The 14793-nt window shown below is 51.0% G+C and overlaps 2 protein-coding genes across 2 annotated transcripts; both read left to right on the forward strand.

Annotated features, from left to right (window-relative positions):
* Window positions 1-384: 384 nt before the first annotated feature.
* Window positions 385-8933, forward strand: LOC141583810 (golgin subfamily A member 6C-like). The gene is made up of 9 exons (XM_074395636.1): window positions 385-1583; window positions 5613-5732; window positions 6327-6386; window positions 6569-6646; window positions 7586-7672; window positions 7780-7887; window positions 8082-8169; window positions 8564-8772; window positions 8889-8933. Exons 3-9 carry the CDS (start codon window positions 6372-6374, stop codon window positions 8931-8933), a joined length of 630 nt encoding a protein of 209 aa, XP_074251737.1. The 5' UTR covers window positions 385-1583; window positions 5613-5732; window positions 6327-6371.
* Window positions 8934-9011: 78 nt separating this feature from the next.
* On the forward strand, window positions 9012-14350 carry LOC141583465 (golgin subfamily A member 2-like). Its single transcript, XM_074392661.1, has 6 exons — window positions 9012-9107; window positions 10264-10482; window positions 10565-10667; window positions 10746-10849; window positions 10947-11073; window positions 11160-14350. The coding sequence occupies exons 1-6, from the start codon at window positions 9105-9107 to the stop codon at window positions 11348-11350; spliced, it is 747 nt and encodes a 248-aa protein (XP_074248762.1). The 5' UTR covers window positions 9012-9104; the 3' UTR covers window positions 11351-14350.
* The last annotated feature ends 443 nt before the right edge of the window (window positions 14351-14793 follow it).

A 14793-nucleotide genomic window follows, 5' to 3' on the forward strand; every position in this document is an offset into this window, starting at 1 on the left:
ATCTTGACTCATCCAGGGTCCCTGAGGCCACACCAGGAAGCTGGGAGGAGGACCTTCTGTTTCTGCCTCTTTTTTCTGGAGCTCACTGGGTGGGAGGGGCTGCAGACTCCAGGGATCCTGCAGGCCACGTCCTCCACTCCCTGGCTGAGTGAGCTTTCTTCTCAGGAGTCTGACTGCAGGCTGGGACCCACCTGTCACAGAAGCAGGTCTGAGTAGTCCAGGCCGATTTCTGCTCTCCAGTAGAACCCCTCCTGTTCATTTGTGCAAAGCTGTCTTTGGCCAAAGCACCAGTGAAGTCTGTGTGTACTGTGTCCGTTGTCCCCAAGGGGAGTGTGGCTCCAGTCCTGGCCTGGAACTCAGATGCCTTAGAATTAGAGGTCACATCTGGCAGGGTGGAGCAGCGTGGTCTGCCCACGGCCAGGGCAGGTACCACGTTGGCAGCCCCAGACCTGATACCACGGCTCCCGTGTCCCCTCTCCACTTCCGTCCAGCGCATCACCTACACCACGTGCTGCCCCTGATGAATCCGGACTGTCAGCTTCCCCAACTCAGCCAGGAAGTCCTGCCGACCCTAAGGAGAACAGTGCCTCCTGAGTTGGGGACTATGTGGGGTGGGGGAGGTTGGGGTGAGACAGGCGTCCAGCACTGATCTGCTTATCTTCCTTTCTCCTTTGCCCACAAAGGAGGCATCTTCTCCATGTCCCTCTGCCACCCCGAGGACATAAAATGCTTCCCCAGGTCTGTCTTCCCTTGGACACGGCCCACCTACCTTCCTGTGAGACTCAGGGCTTTGTTTTGTCCTGTGGCCCACATGAGAAGCAATTATCCCTACTCTGTCAGCTGAGAGAGGTAAACTGAGGCAGAGCCAGGGAACAACTCTGTCATAGTCTGGACGTTAATGGCAGAGTCAAGAGCAGCCCTTCTGCCAGTGGTCAGGTCCAGTGGACACAAAGCCGTGGAGGCTGTATCAGTCTGTTTTGCATTGCTCCAGAGGAATACCTGAGACGAGGTCATTTATTTCTTTCAAGGGGTTGGCAGGGCCACTAGGCTGAGGGTTGGAGCCCCGTCTCCTAGTCCCAGCCTGGGTCTCCATCACTGGCTAGCCAGCTCTGCTGGCTGCGTTCTCTCCACACCTGCCTCCTGCAGCCCAGGGGTCAGTCTGGGTGCAGGCCTGGGAAAGGTCCAGGAGCAGATTCTGCCCCCAGCTCATGCCTCCTGTGCACCAAGGCAGCCAAAATGCAGCAGCAGAGCCAGGAGCGCTGGCTTGTCCCTCTATCCCAGTGTCTTGGGAGGCTGAGGTGGAAAGATCGCTTGAGACCAGGCTGCACAACATGGCAAGACCCTGTCTCGACAAAAAATAAAATTAGGCATGGTGGCATGTGCCTGTAGTCCCAGCTACTCAGGAGGCTGAGATGGGAGGACCACATGAACCCAGGAGGTCAAGGCTGCAGTGAGCTGATTGTACCACTGCACTCCAGGCCGGGCAACAGAGCAAGACCCTGTCTCTAAAACAAGAAATGAAGTGCACCCGTGTGTGAATAGCAGTTTCTGGCGTGTGGACCTGACCTCGCTCAGCCCCATCGGTGAGTGGGAGGCTGTCTGCCGTCTTCCAGAACATTCCCACAACTATACATGTAGCCCACCTGTGTTCCCTGGCGTGCTTTGTGAGGGGGCCTGTCACCTACCCCTCTGGCTTCCCTAAGGCCCAGCTCAAACCTTCCCTGCCACTGAAAACCTTTTCCTGAAGAGTCTTTCCCTCACTCGCATGTCCCCTCCTCTCAGAGCTTTTGCTGGGAGTACAAGAATCGACTTGCTGCTACCAGCTGGGAGGAATTGTCCCTAGGGTTGGGTCTCTGGATGGCATGTGAGGATCTAGACCAGGACCCAGATGCCTGTAACCTGAAGGGCAAGGGCCTCGGCTGCCCGGGCTTCACACTGCGAACTCTGGTTTCCCTGGCTGACTACTTTGACTCCAGAGGTAACAATGCCGACATCCCCCGTGAGACAGAGTGACAGACCGAGACTATCGTAGGGTTGCCTGGCTCAGAGTCACCATAGCCAAGCAGAGCTCAGGTCCTGGCCCTGTTCAAGGCTTTCCCAAAGCCCTTCTAGCTCTGGTACCTGGGTGCTTCCTCACCCAGCTGCGGCTCCCCTGACCCTTCTACCAGGTGATGGAGAACCTGGCCAGCTGTGACCCACAGAAAACTTCACTTTCCTTCTGGTGAAGGATAAGAACCAGCTTAGGGCGGGAGGGAAAAGGGGTCTGGGGGCCCTCCCAGCCCTGCCCCTGGCATTTGAAGGATGGTGACTGGGCAGCAGCATGGTTTAGGCTAGACAAGGTGGCCCCTAGGTTTATAGCCTCGCCTCAGGCAGCTGCTGCCATGTCACCTTCTCTTCTGCACGTGCTGACCTGGCATCCCACCTAGTTAAAGGTCCTCAGGCCTCCTGCCCCTGGGCATTTCCCCCACTCCCTGCCCAGGCACAACTGTCCTTGTCCTGGACTCATCTTCAGAGATTCTTGTCCAGCACACAGCTTTGCTGGATGTCGCAGGCTGGGCCGGGTCCCCTGCCCTGCAGTGACATCTCTTTGTGAGTCTCAACTAGACTGAGCTGCAGCTTCAGGGTCAGGACAGGCTCTGACTTAATTGATGTGACCCAGGACAAGGAGGTTTCTTGATGGTGTCATGTCTGCTTAAGTTCTTGGCCTGTATGGTCTCTTTGGGGCACAATGCCCTTCTGTCCCATGCTTAGGTGCCCACATGTGGCCACAGGTGCCTTTCCTTCCACCATCCCTCCTTTAGGCTGATGTCCAGGCACCTGTGGCTCCAGGCAGAAGCATGAGTGCGGAACCAGGCCTGGGCGGATGTTCCGCAGGTGCTGCAGGAGCTGACAGCCTTGACCACGCAGCCCATGGCCATCCGTTCCCCTTCACTGTGGCTTCCCCTAGTCCACCACCCTTCCAGGGCCAGGCCTGGAACCAAACTGACTTTTGTCTGCTCCTGGTTTCCCTCGTGCCTGCCAGGTTCTTGGCTGAGCATGATGGTCTTGCCCATTTCCTTGATTATCCACAGTAAGGTTTATAGAGCCACTTGGGAACATCACATCCCTCTGCCAGGTTCTCACCGGAGACATGACTGCCTTGGGCCAGGCCTGTTGGGATCCAGATTCAGTGGCTTCAGTCTAGGCAATGGGCTGATGGGCAGCTGTCACTTCTTCTCTGCTTGGGGGAGGCAGGAGAGGAAGGTCAGGCAGGAGATCTGCTTGGCGCCCACCTGTGCCTGTCTCACCTGGCTGCAGGTGCATTGGAGGCTGAACCCCCCTTCCTGATATCCTGCAGGTGTGGGTTTCAGGTTAACAATGGGTGTCAGGGTGAGCTCCAGCGCTCTCCTGGCCCTAGGGAACCCTGGGCTCCATGAGACCTCGGCCTAGGCAGGATTGTTTCCGACACTGTCATCTCCCCATAAAGTCACCTCTTCAAACATAGGGCTGCATGCTTTGGTACATTTAAAGATTGAAAGGCAAAAGCCGGCCTCTCCCCTCTCCCGGAGTGGGTGGCCCCTCCCCTCTCCGAGTGGGCGGGGACAGGAGTTACAGGGGACACTTTCCTTGGGATGCCACAGGTCCCTCCGGAGCTGCCTGGCCACGCCTCCTTTCCCTTTCATCTTCCTCACTGACCAATGGGCTTGGAGCATGCAGGCCACGCCCCCATTCCACATTCTAGTGTGGCCCTGGTTACGCCTCCTCTGGCTCAGTCAACACAGCCGCCTGGCAGGAGAGCGGAGCTGCTCACCAGTGCTCCCCTGAATTGTGTTGATGTGGCCCCAACCCGACCCCCCTCCCCGACCCCCGCTCCCTCCCCAATCGTCCCTCCCTGCCCACCCCACCATGGCGATGTCAGAAGAAATTCGCCAGATGAAATTAGCCTCGGCTAGGAAGAAGGTAACACGCACACAGATGCCCTCTGACGGCAAGACCACTGCCAGAGTCCATAACACTTCCGAGACACGCCAGGCTGGGCGGGCCCCCAACCCCGGTGCCTTTGGGCTCCCCTACCAACGTCTTGTCAGTCAGCCCCCCCCCACTTCAGCAAGGAGCCCAGCCCCTGCGCTCGCCAGTCACCCCAGGGTGCCTTTGGATGTGTAACCCCTGAGGCTCCCCGCTCCCTACTTGGACCTCACCTTTTCCTGCCCCAAGCCAGACCTCCCTGGGCTCTGTGGGCTTCTCTCTAAGGACCTGGGTCTCCCAGTCCCCACCCTCATCAGTCATTTCTGGGTGACTTTGGGCTGGAGACTCGTGGGAATCCCTGCTGCAGACTCTACCCACCCCTCCTGTTCCCCCAGTGCGACCTCCCTGTGCTCTTTGGGCTGGCGTCTCCAAGGACCTGGGTCCCAGCCCTGCATCCCCCTGCCCCATCATGGAGCAGTGACCGAGGCATGTCCTTGATGTGGTCCCTCCCCCAGGAGGAGTGGAATGTAGTGATGTCACCGTTCCCCTAGGAACCCTCAGTGCTGCTACAGGACCAGCCTTCGATCTTAGGACCCAGTCCCCTAAGCATTCTCATCCCATTTCTGGCTCCTCTGGTCCCAGCACACATTTCCAGCTGGAAGGGGAATGGGGACTGTGGGACCTAGGAGCAAGAGGACTCAGGCTGCCTCACTCCCTTAACAGAGACATTGACAGTGTGGAAAGCCTGCACTTCCCTCGTGAGCTCAAAAGGTTGACAGTGTCTCTGGGTGGCAATGGGAGAATGGATTTGGTTTGGTTTTCTCTCAGGCTTCTACTCTCCAGAGAGCCTTTCACGTTTCTTTCTGAGTTCTCCACCTCATCTTCAAGTTCTCCATGGTTCTGGGACCAGACTGCCCTTCAGTCAGTGGCCTCTGGAGTGAGATCTGCTCATCTTCTATGGAACAGATCTTGGGAAATTGAAACTGACAGCTTGAATCTTCCTCATATCATCTCAACCTGGGCTACTTTGAAGGCCACGGGATAAACATGGGACATCTTTCTGAAGCATCAGTTGCCCTTGAGTCTCTTGAGACAGCAAAAACATTAATGTTCTTAGGGATGACAGTCACATAGGTTTCTAAGAGTGTATCAGACTTGTCTCCAAAATGAGACTTGGGTTGTCCTCTTTCTGATAAATTCCCAGATTTAACAGAAAGGCTGCCTTCTGCCATGGGGACACATTGATATAAAAGTGTGAGAGGTGCTGGTGCTCTTCTTAACACTAACAGTCGTGTGAGGCTGTATGACTCTAAACCACACGGCGTACAGTTCCCGCCTACTTAATGGTGACTTTTCTACCTCTGCCTGTGGTTTTGGTCTCTGGCAGTTGCTGATTCGTGGCAAAACCCCAGAGCTTGGAGTCAGAGGAATGAGTTTAAGATCTAGTACTGCTTTTTCTTTCTCTTTTCTTTTTTTTTTTAATTTTTTAAAAATTTCGCCATGATATCAATCCCTCCCAGTCACTAAGTGATTGTGACAACACCTTATAGAGTTGTCGGTGGCATTAAATCACATGGTGTGTAACAGTATTTTGTAAAAACTGTAAAGTAGGCTGTGACCGTAGGGGTCTGTAGTTCTCATGAGTATTACTGCTCTTTTTCCCACAGTTAAAAGAATTCCAACAAAGAAACAGCCCTGCTGTTCCAACACGAGTGAGAAGACGAAAGACAAGAAACAACAATTGCCCTGAGACAGCCGCTTCTGATGGTGGCCGGTCACCATGCCATGTGAGTCTTGGCTGGCCAGGCTTCTGGGGAAAAGGGGCCCAAGGGGCAGTAGAGGGTAATTGTTAAGATTGTGGAAGAACTTCTGGGTACTGGTTAGGAATTCTGGGTTTGAATCCTGCCTCTCCATCTGCTAGGGATATGACTTAGGGCAAGTTCCTTGAGCTTTTTGGGCCTCTCTTTTCACATCTGTAAAATAGAGGTGGTGTTGTCTGACTTCCATTAGTGAAGGTGAAATGAGATTCGTTATTGCTGTTGTTTTTTTGTTAATCCCTAGTACATGGCCGGCTGTAAACACCCAGGACACCCAGGAAATGGTCCTTGCTGTTTGGTTTTCCTCATCCCCAATATCAAGGGGAAGCCAGCCCAATGAGCACAGCCATTTGCTGTCAGGCTGTCCCTTTAAGAGCCACTGAAAGGGCCCCAGGGATGGTGGGAGATAAGAACCATGAGCGGAGCTGGCACAAGGAGTTTTGGGACCAAGGGTCCGAGAGAGGCAGAACAGAAAATGCTGCCAGCTGATGGGGAGGACAGGAAGTCAGAGGCTTGGACACGGAGGGGACAGAACGTCTCCATGTGCACTCTCGTCTCTTGTAGTCAGCCGCAGGTGGTCACAAGGAGGGCCCTGCGCCATGTGCCTCCATGAAAGACCCAGAGGTAAGAGGCCCTGAGCTGCGGTACAGTGACCCGGCAGGCCAGCCCTCTACCCTCCTCCCACAGTGGCGGCTGGGTGCCCCTCTGCCAGCCGAGACAGCCCCCACACACCCCAACCCTAATGATTGTTCTCTCTGCCTCTCCCCCGATCCTCCTCCAACTCCTCCTCTCTGCGTGTGCCTCAGAGCGCGCACCAACCTCAAATAGCCCTGGACTCGAGCTCCGTCACAACCAGTGAACTGAATAACACCGTCAACGTATTGGTAAGAGTCCGGTGGGGTCCCCTGATTCCACGCCGCCAATCCTGGGCTCCAGTTTCCCCTTGGGGCTGCTGTGGGTGAGTTGAAGGGCACTATGGGGAGCCAGCACTGGACGCAGAGCTCAGAGGCCAAATGCCCGCCCTGCCCTTACCTGGCTGTGGCCTTGGCCAAGTCCTAGGTGGGGGACTGGGAACTTGGACAGTGAAGGTACAGAAGAGGAGCTTTGGGATGTTACAATTTGTGTAAAAAGAGAAAATGTGTGTGTGTGTGTGTGTGTGTGTGTGTGTGTGTGTGTACATACTATGATAATATACATAAAACATGTCTGCAAGGATTTGTAAAAAACTCAGGAGAGAGCACGGGTGGCTGGGAGATACTTCCCTTCTGTATCTTCTGAGTTTTGGACTATGCGAATGTATCATCCTTTCAAAAAGTGAGCAGAAGATTAATTTCCCCCTTCCTGTCTGTGCCCCCACCCCCAGCAGGAAAAAAATTGGACTTAGAGGATCAGATGGACCTGGGTGTTCAAATCCCAGCTCTGTCTAATGATCTTAGGCAACCACCTAACCTCTAATGCTCCGTGTTTTCCATCTACACAGTAGAGGTCATCGTAGTAACTGCCTCACATGGTGGTTGTGAGGTTAAATGGGATTGTTAGCACGCTACCTGGTGACGCACTCAGTAAAGGTTCCAACAGCGGTAGTAATAACAGGAATAACAATAGAATCGATCTGATCTCTCTGGACCTCTGTGAGCCAGCTGTAAATTTGATCTCTTTGCCTGTCCCTTCCAACTTTACTGAGTTCTTTTAAAATCCAGACCATGGGCCTTGATCTTTACTGACCGAGTTGTGTATTAAGCCCAGCCCTAGCCCTTTTAAGGGGCACCGTGTGGAATGGCCCAGGCTCTCCAGATTGAAGCTTCTCCCTCTCCACCCTCCAGCCCTCGAGCCGCTGTGAAGCAGTCCTTGAGCAGCAGTTACAGCAGTTTCTACAGGAGCGGGAACTGCTCAAAGCACAGGTGGCAGAGGTGAGACTTTGCAGAGGGAGGGATGTGGAAGGAAGATGACCCCAGGTGGCCAGGAGCAGGTGAGGACCCGTGACAGCCCTTCCTAACTTCTGGGTCCATTCCTGCAGGTGACGGAGTGTCTTAAGAAAGCTCAGCTAGAAAGAGACGCATACGCTCAACAACTCAAAACAGAGAAGGCGCGGTGGCAGCAGCAACTGCTGAAAATGGCAGGAGAAGTGAGAGCTGACCCTTCAGCCCCGCTCCTTAGATAGCTCACTGGATCTTCCTGGGCATCTGTAAAATGAGAATAGTCCAGCCAGGGGTGGTCACGGGACTGGGCTTTGTGGAGCTGGGGGCGGAGAGGGCGATGGTAGCCTGTCCAGCCACCAGCCCCTCTCTCCAGGGCCCTTTCCCCCTGTGCTTTGGGCAGATTGAAATATTCAAAATGGAGAAAAGCCAGGATGCAATGAAAATCGAGGAGCTGAAGAGGAGCCTTGCCCACCTACAAAACCATCTGGGTAAGATGGGGCTGGCATGACCTGGGAGCAGGACTGGCATCAGAGGGCTGTGGGGGTGGCTTAGGGTGCCCCAGGGAGGTGGGTGTCTGGAAGGGCTTTGAGGCAGAGGGAAAGAGGTCTGTGCCAGGAGGCGGCAAGTCTCGTAATGGCCACGAGCCTCAGTGTCCCCATCAGAAAGAGGGAGGGGTTCCCGTCGTCAGCCACCCACGGTGCTCTCGATCTGAAAGTGGCTCGGAAGACTGGCTACCATTTGGGGTTGAGGAATCATTAGCAGTGAGGGCAGGTCTGGGGAGCCTGAGAGGAGCTGTGCACCCAGAAGAGTTTTTTGTTTTGTTTTGTTTTGTTTTGTTTTTTTGAGAATCCAGAGGCCCTTATTGTCTGCTTCCTTTCTCAGCTGAACCCTCAATCCTGAAGCCCCCAGCAGGACACTCTGACTTGGAGAAAAACCTAAAAACTGAAACCAAGTACCTGAGAGACGAGCTGCGGGAACAGGAGAGGCTGCAGGAGGCGAAAATGAGGCTCTGGGAGCAGGAGGTGAGGCTGAGAGAACAGGAGGAGAGGCTTCTTGAGCAGGAGGGGCTCCAGGAGCAGGAGGAGGAGCTGGTGTGTTGCCCACCTGGGGAGCCTGCCCTCCTCCCCAGCCCTCCAGGCCTTTGTTTTCCCACCTGTAAAATGGGGGAGTATATGAAATGGGGCTCCTAAAGCCACCTGTGAGCCAGAGCCCTGCTCTGATGGCTGTAGGAGAAAGGAGACAATTTTTCTAACCTGCCTCCACCCTTCCCGGTGCCACGGGAGGCAGTCACAAAGTTCTGGGGTCTCCAGCTGCAGTGGGTGGCCGCTGATTGCTTCTGTCTGTCCAGAAGAACGAGAACAGGAGCGCACTGCATCTGGAGCAGGAAGGAAAGGAGCTGCAGGAGAAGCTTGATGAACAGGAGATGGTAATCTCCGTCCCATCCGGGAGGGCTGGGAGGCAGGCACCGGCCTCTGGGGAGGGGAGGTGCAAGGCCACAGGCAGCTCCACCCTGGGGGCAGGTGACCCCACACCCTCCAGGACAGTCCTGTGACCGTTTCTGGCTTCCTGCCCTATGACTTTTAGAGGCGGGTAGCCCTGGGCTCCTCCCAGGTCTGAACATCATCATCCCAGCTCGAGGCATGGAGCCCCCCAGTCATAGGGCAAGAGACAGTGGTGTGAGAGGCTCTTTGTGCTGGGTGCGGTGGCTCACCCCTGTCATCCCAGCACTTTGGGAGGCTGAGGCAGGAGAATCACTTAAGATCAGGAGTTTGAGATCAGCCTGGCCAACATGGCGAAACCTCATCTCTACTAAAATTACAACCACCACCACCACAACAAAGCTGGGCTTGGTGACGCACACCAGTAATCCCAGCTACTCCGGGGGCTGAGGCATGAGCATCGCTTGAGCCTGGGAGCCGGAGGTTGTGGTGAGCTGAGTTTGTACCACGAATCTCCAGCCTGGGCCACAGAGTGACACTCTGTCTCAAAACAAAACAAATCAAATCAAAGCAAAGCAAAACGAAAGCCTCCTTAGATCCAAACTGGATTCCAGCCTTGATTCCACTGGTCACCATTTGACGACTTTGCATCTCTAGTCTCTGTTTCTTTAACTTCCAAAGGAAGTTAGCATTTTCCTCGCGTGGGTGTTGAGGATTGAATGAGATGATGCGTGGAAAGCATTAGGCACGTAGCACACTTGGCAGATGGTGGTCGGCTCCCTCTGCTTTTCCACCAGTCTGTGGCCTACAGTTTAAATGGTGGAACGAAGGATGTGAGATCTGAGGCTGGGGAAGGAGGCATGGGGTTCTAGGCAAGGGAGGCAGTCTCTTAGGCTGGAGCCAGGGGCCAGGCGCCTGGGCAGGCCACCTTCCTCTGTGGTCCCTCCCAGACCCCCTTATGCTCTTGGTTTCTCCACCTTCTGATTCCTCTGGACCCTCACCCCTTCCAGGAGCTGGTGGTCAGACACCTTCGTGACTGACAGGTGCACTCTCTGAGGCCCCAAGGGAAGGGGCTGCGCTCCACCTCCCTGTCCCGTCTGTCCTGTGTATGCCCCTACAAGAACGGTCATCTCTTGCCTTCAGGTGCCATTTCTGAACGCTGCTGGAGCCGGTGCCCAGGAGGAGCAGGCACGGCTCTGTGAGCAGCTCCAGCAACAACAGGTGTGCTGCCAGCAGCAGGCTCACCCGGTGGCCTCGGCCCTGAGGGACCCAGAGTCAGCGGCCGTGGCCACAGGGACTGGGAGCAAGTGTGGGTGTGGGGAGACCCAGCGGGCCCTGCAGGAAGCCATCGACAAGCTGCAGGTGAGTGAGTCCTGCAGGGGCCATGAAGGGTGGGGTTGGGGCAGGTCGCTGCCGAGATGTGACCCCATTATTTTGGCTCCAGAGAGACTTCATGGCCATCATGAAGGAGAATGCGGACCTCAAGGAGCGGGTGGAAAAACTAGAACTCGGACTGATCCAGCTCTCCGGAGAGAGAGACACGATAAGTGAGCAGGAGGCCAGGGCAGGGCAGGGGAGCTGCAGGGTGGTGGAGGGGACCAGCCTCTGAGCCTGTCCTTCCGCAGGAAAGTCCGTCAAACCAAATGACCGTGAGAGGGCAGTGGCCAAGACCCAGCACCAGAAGAAGAAGGATGTTAGCATGCTGTCCCAGGCCGAGGAGGGGATGAAGGTAAGGTGTACAGCCTCTCTGCGGGGGTGAGGGGATGGGGGTGGGCGTGAGCGTGGGTGCAGGCACCGGCATGGAAGCTGAGCACCCCTATCTCCAGGTGGAGCTGCTGGAGCTGCAGGGGCCAGTGATGCCGCTTATGATCGACCACGACGTCCAGCACCCTGCTCATGAGTCCACTCCAGGGGCCACAGCCCCCCAGGGGCTCGGTGCTGCTGACAAGGATGGTGAGCAGAGCCCTCAGGCGGGGTGGGCAGGCAGGAGCAGGGGAGGCTGGCACTGTGCTCAGACCCCCACCTCCCTCTCTCCAAAGAATTTTGTGAGGTGAGCCTGGATGAGGACAGCGACAGCCTGGAGCCTGCAGGAGGGAGAGTGCAGCACAACCCCACTGCACAGCAGATGGCACCTGGCTTTGTGAGCTGCGTGACGGCCAGCAACACCGGCCCTTGGACAGCAGTCCCTCTGTGCCATGCTTTCACCGGGCTGCGGCGAAGGAGGAAGTAGACATCACCGTCAGCTAAGAGGTGGCCAAGAAATTTACAAAGGACCGAAGTTATAGGGTTAGTCTTCTACACGTTTACTTTATTTGAATGTTAGGGCCACTCATGATGATTTGTGTTTCTAATTTATAGTTTATTTGTAAAAAGTTAAAGGAGAGTGGGTCTTCGTGTGGCTTTCACTGATGTTCACTCTGGCATCCTTTAGCATTTTTCCTTTTTAATTTGATAAAATCATAGATCATTAGCATGTCTATCGAGTTTGTCCTTACGTGGTGGGAGTTCAAACACACAAAGACCCACTATTGGCACAAAACTATTCTCACTAGTTTGGAATAGGCTGCCGTGGTTTTTTAATGTTATTGCAGCATGTATAGTCATTATGGAATTCAGATACAATTTGCTTATGTTCTGCTATGATATTTGATGGAATCCTGATCACAGTGACCTCTTAATTAGCTCAATATGTGCTTTGCCCTCATGTGCACACTGTTTATTACCCTGTAAGATGCCACTATGAGTACTGAGATTTAGAGTTGTTGAAAGGCTGAGAACTGGAAACAGCCTTTCTTCCATGTTCTGTGCATTGCAAATGGGAGTAATAACATTTTCGGGAGCTTTTAAAATCTCACAGAAGAGGAAAGTGGCCTGCTCTGGCAGGTATGTGCAGAATAGAGTATTCCATTCATTCCCATGCCGAGAACGAGCGCTGTGCTATGGCAGTTCTTCTGGGGTTTTTCTGTGCTCTGGGCTCGTGAAGATAGTGCATCATGAGCTGCGGCAGCTGTACTCTTTTCTGATGACCTAAAAAGGATGATTTCGGAGGAGTAAAAGGCTCCCATCTTTGTGGATGTGAAAACCTTTCCTAACTTGGAGCATTTATATCTATAATACATTGTAAAGTCAGAGTTTCTGTTACCTGTTTTAACACATGAGTCCAAGTCTCAGTACACAAAAGGGCACTGGTTGGCATTCTTATTAATGTATTTAGTAAAGATCATAAGAAATCCTTTAAGATAAAGTGTTATATATATATATATGAATGGAAATTTGTATCTTAGAATGAATAGGCACTAAATATTGATGACTGAATAGTTAACGTTTTAGGACACTTGGTATAGTGCCTTGCACACAGAAAGAGACCACGGATGAGATTATCCTTTAGCATCATTTCACAGTTTTAAAAATTGCTATTGATTACAGTTCACATAGCAAGTTGCCGATAAAACATCCATTTTTATAAAACATCTTCAAGAAAAAAGAAATCCTTTAAGAGTTTAAATGTCCAGAAAAAAAAGAGAAAATTAAAAAAAATTTTTTTTAATGTTTAAATGTCCCTAGAACAGGCATACAGGTTCTAGTCAAGAATGAATTAGAGTGCAGGAAAGCCGTGTGACAGCTGGCATCCCTCTGTGTTCATGGAGCTTCTTTGAGTCAACAAGACTGATTGACCGTCCAGACTTCTCTGGCTAATACCTATTCTTCAACCACCATGGTTACTCTGACATAGGAATTGCCTTCATTTTCTTCAATAAAAAGGACTTTAAACAATAATCACAAACAAAAAGTAATAATCACAAACATTATTATAAACTAATATATGTGAACGTACTTGGCTGAAACAAAAAGGAGTTTCAGTAGAGAGAACTGTACTGTATTTGAAAATCAAGAAGTTTATGCAACTTAAAATGTTTATAGACTGCATGCCATCTACTGTTTGTGAATGTCAACGTATTATCAGGAAAAGTGTCTGTACAATCACAGAGTTTTATCTCCTCACCAAGTTCTTTACCAAGAGTGAAATATGTTTTTATACCTTTCGGTTTCAGTTAGAGGCATATTTTGTGCAAGATTTATGTTAATGTGCCTCTACATTATGAATGAATTCTTTCAGTCAGACACTGCCTAAGTCACAACTTTATGATGCTTGGGAAAGAATCAACAGTTGAAACTTCATAAAGTTCTAATGTCTGTGTGCCAAAATACATCCCATTGTTAGGATGGAGGGAGATATGTATGTGTGCTCCCTGAAGTGGAGATTCCTAGTTACTGACCGTGTCCATGTTTAGCATTTGGCATCCTCATACTTTCATAAATATGACATTAATAGGAGGGCACTAATATGATTTACAGATGGAATAACACATTTCCTGCATTCCCTGAAAGAGTATAAATATTGGGTCCTGGTGACTTGAACTGACTCTTCCAAATTGTAGAAATTAATCAATGTATCAGATAAACCCAGTTTCAGAATGATTAAGAAAAACTGTTAGACCAAATAATGTGGCTGATCGACAGTGGTACGATTTCTAGCCCGGGGCTTTAAAATGGACATAAAGTTCTGTTTTGTGTTTTATTTCTGAACTTGCCGCTTTTGCATTCTTTGAGTTCAGTTTAAAGACAGTTACTCTAAGTCCATTTTCGGGCTGGAAACCGTACCTCTGAAAATGGACTTAGAGTAACTGTCTTTAAACTGAACTCAAAGAATGCAAAAGCGGCAAGTTCAGAAATAAAACACAAAACAGAACTTTAAGTCCATTTTAAACCCCCGGGCTAGAAATCGTACCACTGTTGATCAGCCGCATTATTTGGTCTAACAGTTTTTCTTAATCATTCTGAAACTGGGTTTATCTGATACATTGATAAATTATTTCAAAGGGATTTTCATAGTTCAAATCACTTCACTTTTACCCTAAGAAATATAAATGACCAGGAATGACCTTCAGTTAGTGTTTAGCATCTGTACCCAATCTGACAAGAATGTGTTCATCAGGTACCTATGGAGTAAATCACATACAGGCGTATTTAAGCTGAATGTGATTCTGGAAAATACATTTACTATATTAACCAAAATATCACTCTGTGTAGGCATTTTGTCATCTATTTAAGAAAAATCTAACAAGAATGGAAATCATATGACAGTAATTTAAGTCTTTCTTCATTCAGCCAAGTATTTGTTCTCTGTCTCGTTCAGTAGAAGGCAGCTTTCAATTTGCTTAGAAGGCAACATCAGAAAGTTAGCATTCATCAAAAACATAGAATTTTATTTTATTTTCATATTTGTGTATGTTTTAGATAACTGAAACTTCACAGAATTTAACAACAAATAAAGTTTAAAAATTTAATTCTGTGCATTAGCTCCGAGTATCTCTATTTTATAATCTATAAGGCTATGCCATAGTTCAGCACCAACAAGATCCACACAAAACTGTTTAAGCAATCTTCTTATCCATCCCGTGTGATAGTTTTTGTTTGTTGTTGTTTGTAAGGTAAAAGTCCTACTTTCAGACCTTGAAGTGCAATCCCTCTAGTCAGAGTACAAAACTTGGGTTGTACCTTCTTATTTTCATTGAACAGATACAAAAAAAAAAAAGGAAAAAAACTGTGTTCCACCATTGATTTAGGCCATCAGTCTATATGTTGAATTTATAACACTGAAGCATCAGAAGT

The sequence above is a fragment of the Saimiri boliviensis genome, chromosome 2 (genome assembly GCF_048565385.1).
Source record: "Saimiri boliviensis isolate mSaiBol1 chromosome 2, mSaiBol1.pri, whole genome shotgun sequence".
Taxonomy (NCBI): Eukaryota; Metazoa; Chordata; class Mammalia; order Primates; family Cebidae; genus Saimiri; species Saimiri boliviensis.

Excerpts from the sequence above, each read along its gene's own strand:
- LOC141583810 (XM_074395636.1), top strand. Across the intron at positions 7,888-8,081 it reads TGCTGAAAATGGCAGGAGAA|ATTGAAATATTCAAAATGGA; the intron begins GTGAGAGCTGAC and ends TGCTTTGGGCAG. Across the intron at positions 8,773-8,888 it reads AGGAGCAGGAGGAGGAGCTG|AGCCCTGCTCTGATGGCTGT; the intron begins GTGTGTTGCCCA and ends CCTGTGAGCCAG.
- LOC141583465 (XM_074392661.1), top strand. Across the intron at positions 10,850-10,946 it reads AGGCCGAGGAGGGGATGAAG|GTGGAGCTGCTGGAGCTGCA; the intron begins GTAAGGTGTACA and ends CCCTATCTCCAG. Across the intron at positions 11,074-11,159 it reads CGGTGCTGCTGACAAGGATG|AATTTTGTGAGGTGAGCCTG; the intron begins GTGAGCAGAGCC and ends CTCTCTCCAAAG.